This window comes from Acyrthosiphon pisum, chromosome A3 (genome assembly GCF_005508785.2).
Source record: "Acyrthosiphon pisum isolate AL4f chromosome A3, pea_aphid_22Mar2018_4r6ur, whole genome shotgun sequence".
NCBI lineage: Eukaryota > Metazoa > Arthropoda > Insecta > Hemiptera > Aphididae > Acyrthosiphon > Acyrthosiphon pisum.
The window spans coordinates 25417544-25434285 of record NC_042496.1 but is presented as its reverse complement, the minus strand read 5'-3'; the positions used below and the strand labels follow the sequence as shown (position 1 = coordinate 25434285).

Genomic DNA, 16742 nt, shown 5'->3' with positions numbered 1-16742 from the left:
ACTAAGGCACTATAAAACATGGGTATGCTACGCCGCCATTTTGCGACTCAATTATTTATATCAACAATGATAAAATAAACGCGGGCAATTTCATATTCACATTTCACATATTATTATACCTATCATCATTGAATATTCATTTCACGTTATTTTTCTTAGGCCATCGTTCTGTTCCTTTTCTAATTTCTGTGTGGTATCGACTATTGTGTGGTTTATTATTTGTATGTGCAGCTTTGAGATAAATATATTATTCACTTACATTATTCCAAATATAGTTATTATGGGAGCATGTACTGCTCCAAATTGTAATAATTCTCGGAAAAACAAAATTAAATTGTTCCGTTTTCCTCGAGAAAAAACCAGGAGGGACAAATGGGTTCAAAATTGTAGGCGAGATAAGTGGACACCAACAACTCATTCAGAACTATGTGAAGTAATTATGTCTAAAATATAAATATTGAGTAGTTATTTATAATAAATAGGTAATAAATAATAATGTACCAATTAATTTTCATAAATGTTAAAATTAATAATATAATATAACAAAGTAGGTATATAACATAGTAGTTAATTATATTTTGTAATTTATTCCTAATATAGTATAGTATAGTTAATTATATTTAGTTAGATATCTACCTAATAACAATTTATAATCATTATAGTTATATATTTTTGAATTTAGATCCACTTTGAAAAAAATCAGTTTGAGTTGCATCGTCAGGATGGGATTGTCAAACTTAAACCTAATGCCATCCCAACTCTTTTTGATGTGCCAAATCCACCTGCTAGACTTGACACCAATAGGAAATCTGTTTATAAGGTATTTAATATTCATACATATAATTTTATGACTTTTTTAATCATTATAACACTATGCAATATGCATATTGTGATTCATACAAAATATTGACAACTAACTTACAACACACTTGGCAAGTTATTACATTACATACAAAAACCTAATACTTTAATATTAAACATTTTATAGAATATTGTGTTAAAAATAAGTTGTGATATTAACATAAGGGACATTTTTATGTTAAATAATAAACATTTAAGTTAATTTTATCTCAAATTTAATAACTAAAAAAGTTTATTCCCTCTTATATACTAAAATATTTTTTTGCAATTTTTGTGGTTTTAACTGTTTAAGTACTTATTAGGTATTAATGATTTACTGAAAGTTCAGTTTTTCAGATCTCATATTTTATCTTCATCAGTACCTACTCCAAATTATAATAGGTAACTCTAATTTTTTAGAAAACTGTAAAGAAAACCAGTACCATTTCTTCCTCAACAATTATAACATCTTTGAGTCAACCAGATGCTTGTGTTAACATAACTCACAATTCTGCTGTAAGTAATAAACAATTTTAAATATACTGATTAAGTAGGTAGGTACCGTAGGTATGTAAGAATATTTTTTTTTAGTATGGCAAAAATCATTTCTTCTTATTTTTGTGTCACAACTGCTATAGTACATATCAATTTTTTTACTGAAAATGACATTAAAAGTTCTGTTTTTCAGATCTTATGTTTTATCATCATTAATACTTGCAAATTATAATAACTAATTTTTCAGAATACTGCAATGGAAACAACTAACATATCAACCACAACAACTATGTCGTCGAGTCAACCAGATGCTTGTGTTAACATAACTCACAATTCTGCTGTAAGTAATAAACAATTTTAAATATACTGATTAAGTAGGTAGGTATGTAAGAATATTTTTTTTTAGTATGGCAAAAATCATTTCTTCTTATTTTCGTGTCACAACTGCTATAGTACGTCATATCAATTTTTTACTGAAAATGACATTAAAAGTTCAGTTTTTCAGATCTTATGTTTTATCATCATCAATACTTACAAATTATAATAACTAATTTTTCAGAATACTGCAATGGAAATAACTAACATATCAACCACAACAACTATGTCGTCGAGTCAATCAGATGATTGTGTTAACATAACTGACAATTCTGTTGTAAGTAATGTACAATTTTAAAAATAGGTACTGCACTAGGTACTGCTTAAGTATATTAATTAAAATCAAAAATGATTTCTGTAACTAATTTCTATACATTTTAAATTAGAATATTTTCGTTATTTTAAATTAAATAAATAATAGTCATACATTAGTTTATTATAAATTACTCATAATAAGTTTACTGTGTATAAACCAATACCAAAAGCTGTAATATATATTCATATTTGTTTTGAAATAGAATGATGAAATTGCACGTCTCCAGATGGAAAACACAAATTTAAAAAACATAATTGAGGAAAAAGATGCTACATTACGTTCTTTTCTCAATGATGATCAGGTTGCAGCTACCAAAAAAACTCCACGAGAATGGTCAAAGGAAACAATCATTAAAGGGTTAAAGCTAAGATTTGCCCTTGGAGTTAATGGATACAAGTATCTACGAGATACAAATTACCCTATTCCTGCTTACAGTACATTAACCAAACGGCTTCGTGAATTTAAATTAAAATTTGGTATTTTTCATGATGTACTAGAGTTACTCAAGCATAAAGTTCAATCAATGGACAGTAATGACCGTTTCTGTGTTATGAGTGTTGATGAGATGGAAGTAAGTAAGCAACTTAGTTATGACAAAAATAGTACAGAAACATTCGGATTTATTACCCTCGGTAATGATAATATGCTGGGTGGTAAACTTCTACTAGTAATTATAAGAGGACTTAAAAACAAATGGAAGCAGGTTATTGGTTGCCATTTAACTGATAGCTCCTTAGATAATCAATCATTTAAACAATTTATTCAACAGTGTATTGAATCAGTTGAAAGCTGTGGAATACATGTTTTAACTTTGTCATCTGATATGGGAAACACCAATAGAGCCTTGTGGAGTTCATTAGATGTTAAAGTGAAGAAAGATGGCATTCGAAAAAATACATTTGACTTCAATAGTCATAATATATTTATTATGCCTGACATCTGCCATCTTCTGAAGAACCTAAAAAGTTCATTATTGAAAAATGATATTATTTTACCAAAAGAATATTGTGAAAATGAGGGTCTGTCTTCTCAAGTAGTGAAAGGAAGTTTTGTGGTTTCACTGTGGGAATATGAAATAAATTCAAACAAAGAACTAAGATCATTGCATCATCTAAAGCGAGAAGATATGTGGCCAAGTAATTTTGAGAAAATGCATGTTGGTGCTGCAATTAGATTTTTCTCTTTGAAAACCGCTGCTGCTATTGAATTAGCTGTTAAATTGAATGTACTGCCATCAGATGCAATCACGACAGCACATTTTATTCGATTAATTCAGGAGTGGTTCAGTTTGACTACATCTAAAGTAAGAAAAACATCAATTACTAAACGTAATAAGGAAAAGAAGTATGACTTTCTTCTGAAAATAATTACAATAACTGAAAATACTGTTTTTGGGCATGGCTGGAAACCATTAAATGCAGGAATAATTATGGCTACTCTAAGCATAATTGGAATTTGTGAAACCTTGTTCAATAACGGTTTTGATTTTGTTCTCTGTCACCGATTAACTCAAGATGCAATTGAGAATATTTTCTCACAAATACGGAGAAAAGCTGGAGCAACACCAACAGCCTTTCAGTGTCTACAAGCTCTAAAACTTATTTCAACGTCTCAGTTTATTTCAGATGTGGATCGAAGTAATTATTGCAATGATAATGATATTTTTCTAATTGATTTTTTTAAAAAAACTGGACAAAGCAATGATTCACAATGTAAAAGCAATAATTTATATTCTTCTGTGAACAATTTGAATAACATTCCATCAGAGATATTTGTCACATTACATAAAAGTAAATTGATTTCCCAGTTTGAAATATATGAATTGAATCATTTATACCATTTAGGAGGAAGCATAACAAATCATTTATTAGGAGTAGGTTGTAATGATTGTTGTGTATTTCTCCAGGATAATTTACCTGATAACCAATTTTATGGTGCAATTAAATTCTTTAGTAACACATTGAATAAGGGAGGACTTAAAGTACCTTGTACAAATTTATTGTTGCTTATTTTACATTGTGAAATTTTATATAGTAAATATAAAATGTTTATTTTAAGAAATTCATGTACTGAGCTTATTAAAAAAATTATATCAGATATTGATATAATTTTTCCATTGTGCTCTAAAGGTTGCAATATGAAACAAAGAATTGTTGAACGTTTTTTTTGTATACGATCATATACTGCAGTTAATTTTTCAGTTGACTGTAAAAAAAGGAAGAATATGTACGGTACAGCGTCTGCCAAAAAAAAAAATGTAGCATGAATATTAAATATTATTTGTTCATTATAAGTTTATACTTTATATTCTATTTTATATATCAATATTTGTTTATCTGTTTGTTTATAATAAGAATTAAAGACTGATTATTTAATTTTGTTTATATATATACTTATGTACTTACAATAGTCATTAACATAATATTTAATGTCAAAAACATGTAGCACTAATGTATATTTTGACCTCCTAAAGTACCATTCGTCTTCCAGAAATATGAATGGGACAGAACACATTTTTTACTTCAGAAAAAAAAGATAGCTATTGGCCATGATAAGGACCTTTGCTATTTTTAGGTAGGTCACTGGGGAGAATAGGATACTATAATATATTTTGTTAGTTATATTAATATTTAAATTTTAAAGTTACAATAATTATTAATTTCACTGATACGATTATGAGTGGGTACATTTTCTTTATACTTCACTTAAAGAAAAAAACTGCAATTATAAACTATATTTAAAAACAGTATTGAAAATATAATTTTTTAATCAATGCAATCAAAATATTGTTTTAACATTAATTAAGTTCTAATATTTTTATACATAAATTTTTTTAATGACTGTATGAAGGAGAAGTTAAAATTGAAAGCAATTTGAATTGTGAACATTGTGAATGCTTTTATAAGACTGAATTTAAAATATACATAGCACATACCATTAAAATAATTAAAAAAAGTATTTTAGTATTTAATATTAAAAAAAAGTAATTGAATACTTTTACTCAAATACTTTACAACACTGCTAAGTGCTAATTACTTATTAAAATCCACCTTATCATAATAAGTAATTTTCTCTTCACTATTATTGTCTTTAAGAACATCAATTGCTTCATTTAATATATTTAATTTTTTAAGAAGTTGTCCATTTTCTTGTCGTAGAGTAAGAAGAAGCTCTTTTTTTCTCTCCATATTTAAGTCATTATAGTAAACAAATGCTCCATCTGCATCATCAGTTTGAATATTATTCATCTGAAAAATATTCGTTAATACAAAGATGTTACCATAAAAGGCATATTTTATTTCTAATGCAACATTTTGTAACATACTTTGTTCATTATAATTCTGTCTTCAGTTAGAGAAGTAGTGAATTAAACTATGTAAGTTGACTAGCTGTAAATGCAAATTAAATGTGTATTTTAGTTAGGTAATGAGAGTATTTACCAATATTTAAAAAAAATAGTTTATAAAGTAAACACATTTTTAGTTATAAGTGTCGATAATCATAATGTAATTGAATATCTACTTACATAATACTTGAAGTCACGGCAAATATTTCTCATAATTTGGTAGATTGCTACTTGCTATTTACCTAGTTTTTGTGAGTATAATATTTAGAGTTTCATTTAATAACTATCTAGAAGTATAAAGTATTTAAATTTTAAACAGAAAACTTCAATAAAAACAATTAATACGTAAGATTAATACGCAGTACGCACAATAAATAATAAATATGAGTAAATGATAAGTGATAAACTGATAAATGAGTCGCAAAATGGCGGCGTAGCATACCTATGTTCTATAGTGCCCTAGTTTTAGTAGCCGTTTAGCCCAAAAATCCAGTCTTACATTGATAAGTATAGTAGCCAAGAGTAGGAGTATTGTTATTGCTTTTTGACTCAAATCTTCAAAACTTATATTTTTTAAATTTAGCTAAAATTCAACGTAAGAATTGCTGCTGAAGGTGAATTTCGAGGAAGTTGTGTGTGTGTATAACGTTATTTGAATTTATGCAGCGTGTGTCATTTATCTATTAATCGATACAGATTAGAAACAGTATATGAGATAAACAGAGTGTGCTAAATAATTTTGTACTTACGTAAAACATTTATTTGTCTTTTTAACTACAATAAATTGGAAATAATTGTTTTCATTCTCGGATGAACCGTGGTGCTCGTGAAATGAGCTTGTTGTACACTTTGGGCACTGTGGTGCACAGGTTGGGAATTGCTGTTATAATAGGTATATTCAATAGGTTTTAATTTTCTTTTTATCTTTAGGGACCTTTGGTTACAGACAACGGTAACTTCTTATTGGATTGGGTTTTTCCTGAAACAAAATATTGTTGGTCATCCGTCCACAATTACTTAAAACTAATCCCAGGTATGTTGTATTAATTGTATACATGAACCATTACATTATTATGTATAATATTATATGTGTATTTTTAAGGAGTGGTTGAGACTGGATTATTCATTGATATGACAGATGAATGCTTGGTCGGCGACTCACAAGGCAATGTACGACAACTGAAGAAGACTGAACAGACATTAGAGTTGTAGGTTAAATCTAATATCTGTATAACATGTCATTATATTATTTGAATTGGATAACATTCTCTTTAAAATCTAAGTATTATGACTTTTTATTAACTTTTATTTTTGTGTTGCTTAAATCAAATAGCGTTTTAGATTTTTTTGATCTTCTAATACTGTTTTTATAAAATATTGTATGTTAATTTATTAAAATTAGTAATACTAAAATTTAAAAATATATTTATAAAAGTATAATTTATCAACTTATTGATAAGCACAATAACCAGCTGTTGTATTACCCACAATTAAAAATTATAGTCTTAAGCTATAGGTAGTTAAAACAATTGAGTAAATTATAGCCATACCTTTTAATAATTACCTACTTAGTCCTTTGTTTTAAACAGCAATATAATATAAAGTAAATAATTTTCTTTTAATTTATAAAAGATGTAGAGTTTCAGTTGCTATTAATATAATAATTATAATATACCCTTTAATTATTATAAATAAAGTATATTATTAATAATATAGTGGCTTGGCACAACGCGTTGGCTGCAATTTATCACACGACGTGACTGAGAGTATGAAACGGCCGCTGCCACTAGTTCCTGGATGGGTGACTAAACCACATTTTTTAAACTTGTTAACACTTCAAACAATTTTACGTAAAATTTCCCGTTTTTCCTTAATTTTTCTTTTGTTTTTCACGGCACTATTGAAAACTGCTGGAAAAATTTTACTTTTGACCCCCCAAAGTACCAACTAAATTCACTTTCCTATCAGAAAATATACTGTTGGAGAAAATCCAAACACTTTTACTTTCCTAAGAGGTAATGCCAGACACAAAAAAAAATTAAAAAACACATCATTGTAAAATTAATACATTCATCGTTCCACTCAGAATCTAATAAGGAAAAATGATAATTTTTTACGCAAAAACGGTTTTTGACAAAATCGATTTTGGTTTTTGGTGTAACTCTTAAACAAATAACCGTATATACATGAAAATTGTGCTGAATGTTTATATTTTCGTTTTCTATTCACCACAAAATTTTGAAAATATTTTGACTTTTTTTTTGCTGTTTATGGAAATTGTCAGTTTTCAATTTGTTTAGTTTTTTTTTTCTATAAATATCAATAAAATTTTATTTTTGGGTAAAAAAGCATGATAATGTAATGCAATGCTCCTGATATATTGTCTTAAAGACAGATGAAAATATTAAAAATCCATAGTCACAATTTCTTTTTATAATCATTTAAAGTTCAAATTTTGACAAAATTTATCAAATTTAAAATGTAATAATTATTTTGTAGTTAAGAATGTATAAAATATTCAACTTTTAAAGCTAAGGATTGAAAATTTAAAACAAGGTTCCTTGTAAATAGGTTATATATATTACTTTATTCACAATAATATCAAATGTACTTAGTAATATCATAGGCTGACTGGCCGATTTCGTTCAGAATTGTTTTTCTTATACAATGATAGTATATCATTGAATACAAATTTAACACCATCCATTACAGTGACCCACTTGTTACCTACTGTACAGCAGAGCGACACCCACTTGCCCACCTTTTTTTTTTTCCATTAAAATTGAAACAATATTAGTTGAATTTTATCTGAATGTTGGATAAAATAGGTATGTGAACATTTATTTATCTCTAAATAGACATGTTATAGAAATTGTTGAAATCTATGGTAAGTAGTAACATAAATCATAATAGTTACTGATGTACAATAAACATTATACATAATATATATTATATAGTATAACATTAAAGAAAATGCTTCTATTTATATTCAAATACTTTATGAGTAGGTATTTGTAAAATACATTTTTATAATACATAGTATTTTAAAAATATTTTTAATACTTATTTATTCGAATACTAGTATTAGTATCTTAAAACTTTTTCAAAAGTATCTTTTACAAGACTACACCCATATTTTATTTTATTTTATAATTTCAATGCTTGGCACCAATTTTACAAAAATATGAAGTATTTATAAATTAATGTACAAAATATAAATAATATGGTATGTAATTAATACATAAAATGTATAAGTAATAATATATGAAACAAATTAAATCCAAACATGCGTCTCCCATTACATTGCATTAATGTGTCATTTTTGTCATGACTCATGGTATATTATGGTAACAATTAACAGTGAATGCGCCGTACATCCGTAAGGTTTATGCCGATCACGGACTAAGATAATCGCGGTCCATGATGCTGACTGATAGGCAGATGGGCTTTTGTTGTTTACAGTGTCATAAAAATCATAGGTGCAGGCGGTGCACAGCATTGGGGCCTGCAGGGGCAAAAGGCCCTTTGCGGATAGACGTCAATTTTTTTTTTTTAATTTGATTCATAATAATTTTATTATTATCTTGTATTTAATTGTAAAAGCCTTTAAAATGTAAAAGCCTGGTCCGTCTTACTTAGAATTGTTTATCTAAATATTGGGAAAATTACTAATCCTTGATTTTATTCAACTGTATAAGTTAGATGTGACTTCAGATTTGTAAGTAATATTTATCTGTAATATATATCAGGATTAAGTATTGAAAGAGATCGTACTGATGAAATAAATATTGAAAGGATTATTGCTGATTTCGCAAATGCTCAGAAGAAAATGTTTTTTTAATACTTAAATATTATAAAATATGTAACAGGTATATAATAATATAGCAATAGTAATAATTATTTTTATTTTTATTTCTGACGTTACATAAAAACTAAAATTGTTATTTTTATATTTTATTGTAAATAAATTCAATACATCCATAAATACTATCTTATCTAACTATCTAGGAGTAAAAATTCCTATGTTGTGAAGTCAGTCCGACTTTTTTATGTATCTCAAGAAAGAGGGACCCATATGCATTTGTTTGCACCTGGGTCTATGTTTAGGCATATTGGTTTGACACAATCAGACCATCCAATTTAACTGTATACAACCAAGACATAAGGACCAATAATTATATTGAAACTCGCAATGCTTCAATATTGAGACTTGAAGTCACATCCCAAAGTGTGGAAATTCCTTCGTATGATTCAAACTACTTTAATTTTATCTCTTGTAATTTTGTTATACTAAAGGCATACTTAGATAATACTTCTTAATGTAAAATAAAACAACATCAAATACCTAATTGTTTTTAAACAAATAATGTATGCCAAGTTTAGTTTTAATTTGTATCAAGACATTAAGAACACAATTAGAATTTAAGAATAGGCACATTTAAGTAAATAAGTTCATATTTTTAATATAAAATATCTTAAAAGGTTATCCAGTAATAAATTAAAATATATTATAATTAATAATACAAATATTAGTTAGGTAGGTTACAAGAACACACGAGAATGACATGGAAGGTCCACCAACAACCCATCACCGATTCAAATCATCTTACAGTTTACAAATTACAACAAATACATTTCATCACGATTTAATAAACTAGACGATTATTTTTTTAATTATTTAAAAATGTATGTTCATTGCTATTGTCAATTTAGATTTAATTTGAAAAAAAAATATCAATAATCTCAAATTATTATACTATTATACATTTTACTACATTTATAACGAATACCGTTAATTTAAAGAAACAGTGTTTTATTTTCTTTGCCATTGCTGACTAGCAGATAAAAAGGTGCAAACACTATTTTCGTCGCAGCCAATTAAAGTCCTTGGGTAAATAACTAGGAGGTTATAGTATCATTTTTTTTAAGACTTTCAAACTGCACGGTTATTAGCTGGTTTCACTGTGGACAATATTCCACACCATTATTTTTAACTTGCAATGTCACTATGTCATGCGAAAGGTTAAAAAATAAATCATAAATTAACTTTTTGACACTCGGAAACCCCATTTGGTTTGTGCGGTGGCTACGGTTGGCACGCGTTTTTTATGTGAGGCAGATACATCTTCGCAAAGAACTCAGGTGGTCATCCATCTGGGAGCCTGCTCGACCGCTGAACTGCACATATTAGTGATTGCGTCCAATCACCGTGCTTCACCAGGTCACCATAAAATGAACTCTAATACCGATCACATTTACAATATTTGTATATTATATGTTAATTTATGTTTATCAGTTTAAATTCTTACCAAATGTAATATATTATGTAACATTTGACGAATTAACGAATTGTATACAATATGTAAATATTACAATCCTTAATATAGCAAAAGACAAGAGTACTGAGTAGGTAGTAAAATATATAATGGTATATACAGATTAGTGTAAATTGAATCATTTGTTGGTCGTTGCCACATCCATAAAGTCAAATATTTAAGTAAATTGATTGTCATATTTAAAAGGTGATTTTGAAATGATTTGATATAGATACTTGTATATTTTAAAAAATTAAGGTTTCAGAAATATAGGAAAAAATATATTGGATTAGGTACGTTATGTTATTTGGTATTGAGAAGATTTAAACAGTTAACCTAACTATTTATTATTCATAGAAATAATAAACTAGGTAGGATCATAGTTAAATACAATTTTAATGTTTAGAAAACCATGTAAACATTTAATTATGTATATTCTTAAAACGTATCTATTGTACAAAGTGTGACGGTATACATGAAAAAAAAGAAAATTAAATATGCCTATTTATGTTCAATTATTTCCTAATAATCGTTAGGGGTCAAATGTGTATCGGTTATTAGGTAACTATTTTTTCATTGTTCAACTTTTTAAAAGACTCAAAATATATAGATCTATTGCAAATTTGAAATATACAAATAGTATGTATTATAAAAATAAAAAAATATTATCAAAAAATGATACTGAAAAATTCAACAAATCAAAGTATACTGCCAGTAGCTGATGCAATTATTGGTTAAGAAAAATAAATCAATTATGGTAAGCTAATATTGTAATATTGTAAAAATATATACATTTTTTTGAATTTATAGTACCTGTGAAATCCTAAGACTGTGCAATCGGACCAGAAGTTTTAAGTTTTAAGTAACTAGCATAAGTAGCTAATATAATTAATAATTTTGCAGGAAGCTGGAAATTGTTGGTGGCCATTAAAATTTTAGACGTCAGTAAAAATCAATGAAAAAATGATAAATTATGACACTAAAACCATTCTTTTTGATTTTTTTTTTCAATTATTTTCGTTAAATAACTTTTTTTTTTTAAATTTATATGAATTCTCAATTCAAAATAATTTGCTAATTTTTGTGATTTTTCGGTATTTTGTCAATATTTGAACTTTAAATGATTATAAATAACAATAATATAAGTTATTAACAATATTTTATAGTAGGTAATACCGGTAATAGGTATAATGTATATTGTGGGGCAAGGGCGGAAAATGAGCTATTTCAGTCCGGAATGGGACAAGTGGGCGCCGCAAACTGGGAACGGCCAACTCGGCGAAGCTAACTGGGCGTTGGACAAGTAGGGGCGAGTTAGACAAGTAGACATGAGCTGGGTGCTAAACAGCTAATAATACTAACAGCTACTAAACGGCTAATTATCTAACTCTAAACGATTACTATTTTATTTTATTTTTGTTTTTGTCTTAATATTTATCTTTTTACCAAACAAAATTGTATAAAACAAAAATAATTCACAAATAGATAATGTGCTGCAATATGCAATGTGTTTGTGTGAGTCAGTCAGCCGTTCACAGATAAAAGACACTGCCCAATTTCTTACTGTACGGTGTGGAGTGCACGCGGTGACACTGAAATAAAATATTATATCTATATACCTAATGCGCACGATGCGACGACGTGAACAAATACGATAACTTAACGATAACGATAATGCTTGATGGGTGGATAACGATTGTGCCTGTAGGTAGATTACATTTAGTCTTATTTTGAACTTCGAAGCAATGGTGTTCAGTTCAGAAAACATGAAAATCACATCACAGCGAAATTGTGAAAAGTTTTATGACGACGGATTTTTGTACAGATTTGACAAACTATCGGCAGACGAAAAAACTGAGTTTTGGCGATGTGAACAATAACGACAATCGTGCGTGCATAATATACAACTTTTGCCAAATAAATGTAGAGAAACTTATCACAAATTATTTGGCATGATTAAAGTGTTAGTACAAAACTTCGATCCAAAATATATCACTTGTGACTATGAAATGACTGCTTCCAATAGATTTTCAGAAATATTTCGTATCGTGGAAATCCAAGGTTGTTTTTTTCATTTGGTAAAAAATATGAAAAAAAAGTTGGGTGAACTAGGCCTAATAAATCGTTATGACAATGAACCCAACTTTTCGTTGTTCGCAAAAGTGGTTATAGGTTTGGCGTTTGTCCCAATCGAAGACATTGATAATACTCTATTATTATCATCTGAGAACTTACCGAATGATTTGCATTCACTTTTAGACTGGTTTAAGGACAACTATACGTCTGAAGAATGAATCAGCGAGGTAATGGACGAAGACAGCCTTTGTTTCCTCACGAAATGTGGAATGTCTACAACAGAACTTTAAACCAACAAGACAGAACTAATAATATGCTGACCAACTCATCGCCGCTTTCAGACGGAATTAGGTATGGATCTACCTACAATCTAGATAAGCTTATAGACGGTTTACGAAAAGTCCACCAATCGTGACTTTTATTATGATTAACGATTGTTGCTGGACACAATCCATCAGTGAAATAATTTTTTTTTGTGTTTCACGACGCTTTTGAAAATTACTGGGAACTTTTTCACTTTTGAGTTTTGACCCATCGAAGTACCAACTAGATTCACTTTCCTATCAGAAAAGATGTTGAAGTAGAAATTTGAACCATTTTTACTGCCATAATAGGTGATTGCAGACACAAAATAAAAATAAAATATAAAAGCACAAATAGTTGTAAAATAAAATTCATTCATGTGTGCCGAGGGGCCATCACCCGCGCTTTACCAGGTCACCATAAAATGAACTCTAATACCAACCACGTTAAATTTCTATATTATAATATGTTCATTCATCAGTTTAAATTCTTGCCAAATGTATTATAATATAATACATTTGGCATAATATTATTATGTAACATTTGACGAATTAACAAATTGTATACAATATGTAAATATTACAATCCTTAATATAGTAAGAGACTGAGTACTGAGTAGTAAAATATATAATGGTATATTCAGATTAGTGTAAATTGAATCATTTGTTGGTCGTTGCCACATCCATAAAGTCAAATATTTAAGTAAATTGATTGTCATATTTAAAAGGTGATTTTGAAATGATTTGTTATAGATACTTGTATATTTTAGAAAATTAAGGTTTCAGAAATATAATAAAAATATATTGGACTGGGTACGTTATGTTATTTGGTATTGGCAAGATTTAAACAGTTAACTTAACTATTTATTAATCATAGAAATAATAAACTAGGTAGGATCATAGTCAAATACAATTCTAATGTTTAGAGAACCATGTAAACATTCAAATTAATAATACAATTATGTATATCTTTAAAACGTATCTAAGCTGTTTTGAATAAATCTGGCTTATCGAATCTATCCTAAGTGCACCTATAATATTGTATAATTAATTACGACCTGCAGCCACGGCTTAATTGGTTGACGGAATATCACTTCACGCGTGAAACTTGGCACGCTAAGTAGGTAGGTACTGTGTTTGCAGTTATTTTAAGTCGAGAAAAGATAATTCAATTAATTAAAAACATGACTTTGCTTTACTTTAATTTAAACACTAAGTATACATAAATGGCAAACATAAAAAAATTTAAATGCTTATTGGAAACTGCAATTTACTGTCAAAATATTACAGTATAAATAAACTAATTCTATTCGATTAAACAGTGTATAGGCACAATCGTCATCAACAATAAACAATACTAGCCAACGCAGCATAATATATCAATGTTATATATTATGGGACATAGTGTTTATCGTTTATACCTCATAATAATAATATAATTATAATGATGGGGGACGGAGTGGCCGAGCGGATTAAGGCGTCAGTTGCGACGCACACTGGCGCCGGTTCGATGCCGGCCGCGGGTGGTATTTTTCTTCGGGCAAGTCACGGTGTTCGGAGAAAAGTGCCACCATGCCCCACCCGGACATGGCAGATACCTACGGGTGCCCACTAAAAAATCTGCCAAAACACATGTGTTTAAAACTTACAGTACCCTCCCCCACGATAAAAACCACCCAATGACCTAAGTTTCCGCGGGTTAATAAATAAAAAAATAACAATAATAATAATGGGGATATAACGTCATTGAAGGTACTTCAGGTATTACTTGTAGGTATAATAGTATAGGTATTGTGTGGCAAGGGCTGGAAGTGAGCAATTTCAGTCGCGGGCGACGTGTGTAGCGAGCCGCGGTTGTGGACCGAATTTCACTAAAGACTGAAATTGCTTTCCTGCACGAGCCACACATACTATTTTTTGTCACGCCTTAGCGTTCATCGATCACAACAAGTCGACAAAGATAATTTATCATATTTATCTATGCAGGGATATTCTATGCAATTTTCATGAGAGAAAATCGTAGATAACCTAAAGTTTTGTACCTAAGGACTGTGACATAGTTTTCAGTGTTGCCCCAATAGGCAATAACTTATTCGAGAGAGGGTAACATTTTTTTTATCCCCAATGATTTTTTGACATCATACAGCATACAATTTATATATAAATTTATCTAGTTAAGTCTCAACACAAATTAATGTGACTTTCTGGTTAAGTTTTCTTTTAACTTTGATAGACAGTCGAGAATTTTTAATTTTCTTAATTTTAATGAATTTTGTTAAAATTTTAACTTTAGACCCACATTAAAAATAATATATTGTGGATCTGTGTTCAACTTGACCAAGAGAGAAAATTATTTATCGACCATATTTAAAAATAAAAATGTTTAAAGCTCAAAAAGAGTTAATATATTTTAACTATCTTGTAAGGAAAATACTCATATATTATATATACAAATTTTGTTGAAATTTAAAGTTTTTACGGTTATTCGTTTTTGAGTTACAACATATAAACATGATCGATTTTGTCAATAACTGGTTTTCTGTAAAAATTACTTTTATATTTGTTAAGTTTTTTTTTGTTTTTCACGACGCTTTTGAAAATTACTGGGAACTTTTTTACTTTTGACCCAACAAAGTACCAACTAGGTTCACTTTACTATCAGAAAAGATGCTGACGTAGAAATTTGAATCATTTTTACTGTCATAATTGGTGATTGCAGACACAAAATAAAATATAAAAGCACAAATCGTTGTAAAATAAAATTAATTCATGTGTGCCGCCCTATCACCCCCGCTATTTCAGTTAATATGTACTAATTGTTTTATCATTTGTAAAATAAAAATAGTAAATGCACTGTATTATCAGAGATTTTTGACTTTTTACACAATACTATTGACTATAAATACTAGAATTTATTTATTAATGTTAAAACTGTTAATTAAATTATTATTTAGTTATATTATTAATTCCATAATCTAGTAATTATTGATGATTTATAAATTATAATGAATTTAAAACCACGCCTATTATAATGGCGTTAGATACCTGCTGCACTCTAAATATAATCAAAAGTATAACCGTATGATTCTCGAACATATCCTTAGTTACATTTATTATAAATATTTTAATTTGATGATATAATATAACTGTAGTGTGGGGTATTGCTGTAGATACTGATTTATTCAAACTACTGTTTTCAACTAAATATGTGTAATCTATTTTATCTATAATCTGTATCCTGTAGGTATGCGAATTTCTGTTCTTTTTTACCACAATTATTACCATTACAATAAATTATTTATCTTTTAAATAAAATATTTTACATATAGTTGTAATTTGTAAAGTACCCTAAAAATTTATTTAATGTAGGTATTTAATAGTATTAAATTTGTGATTGTGATGTTAAAATGTTGAAAGTGAATAATATCCTATGGTCTATGAATAATAATTATTTTACAGTATAGGTACATAAATCGCACGATAAACGTAGAATGGTCGCTAATTCTAAGTAGGTACCCCAAGTCTTAACTATTTTGATCGGCATTGGTTCAATGCCGTTTAATAACTATTTAACTGTGGTCATAGGCGAAACTACGGGTCAGGCCAGTCAGGCCATGGCCTGACCTAATACTGATTACTGAGTACTGACTAAAAATGTGTATACATTATATATTATT

At 28.4% G+C, this 16742-nt stretch overlaps 1 protein-coding gene across 1 annotated transcript in view; it reads left to right on the top strand.

Annotated features, from left to right (window-relative positions):
- The window catches only part of LOC100169008 (ribose-5-phosphate isomerase-like), a 12167-nt gene extending 5355 nt beyond the window's left edge, over positions 1 to 6812 (top strand). The window contains 2 exon segments of the mRNA NM_001246040.2: positions 6303 to 6405; positions 6475 to 6812. Coding sequence (NP_001232969.1) covers positions 6303 to 6405; positions 6475 to 6584 — 213 coding nt within the window. The 3' untranslated portion in view covers positions 6585 to 6812.
- The last annotated feature ends 9930 nt before the right edge of the window (positions 6813 to 16742 follow it).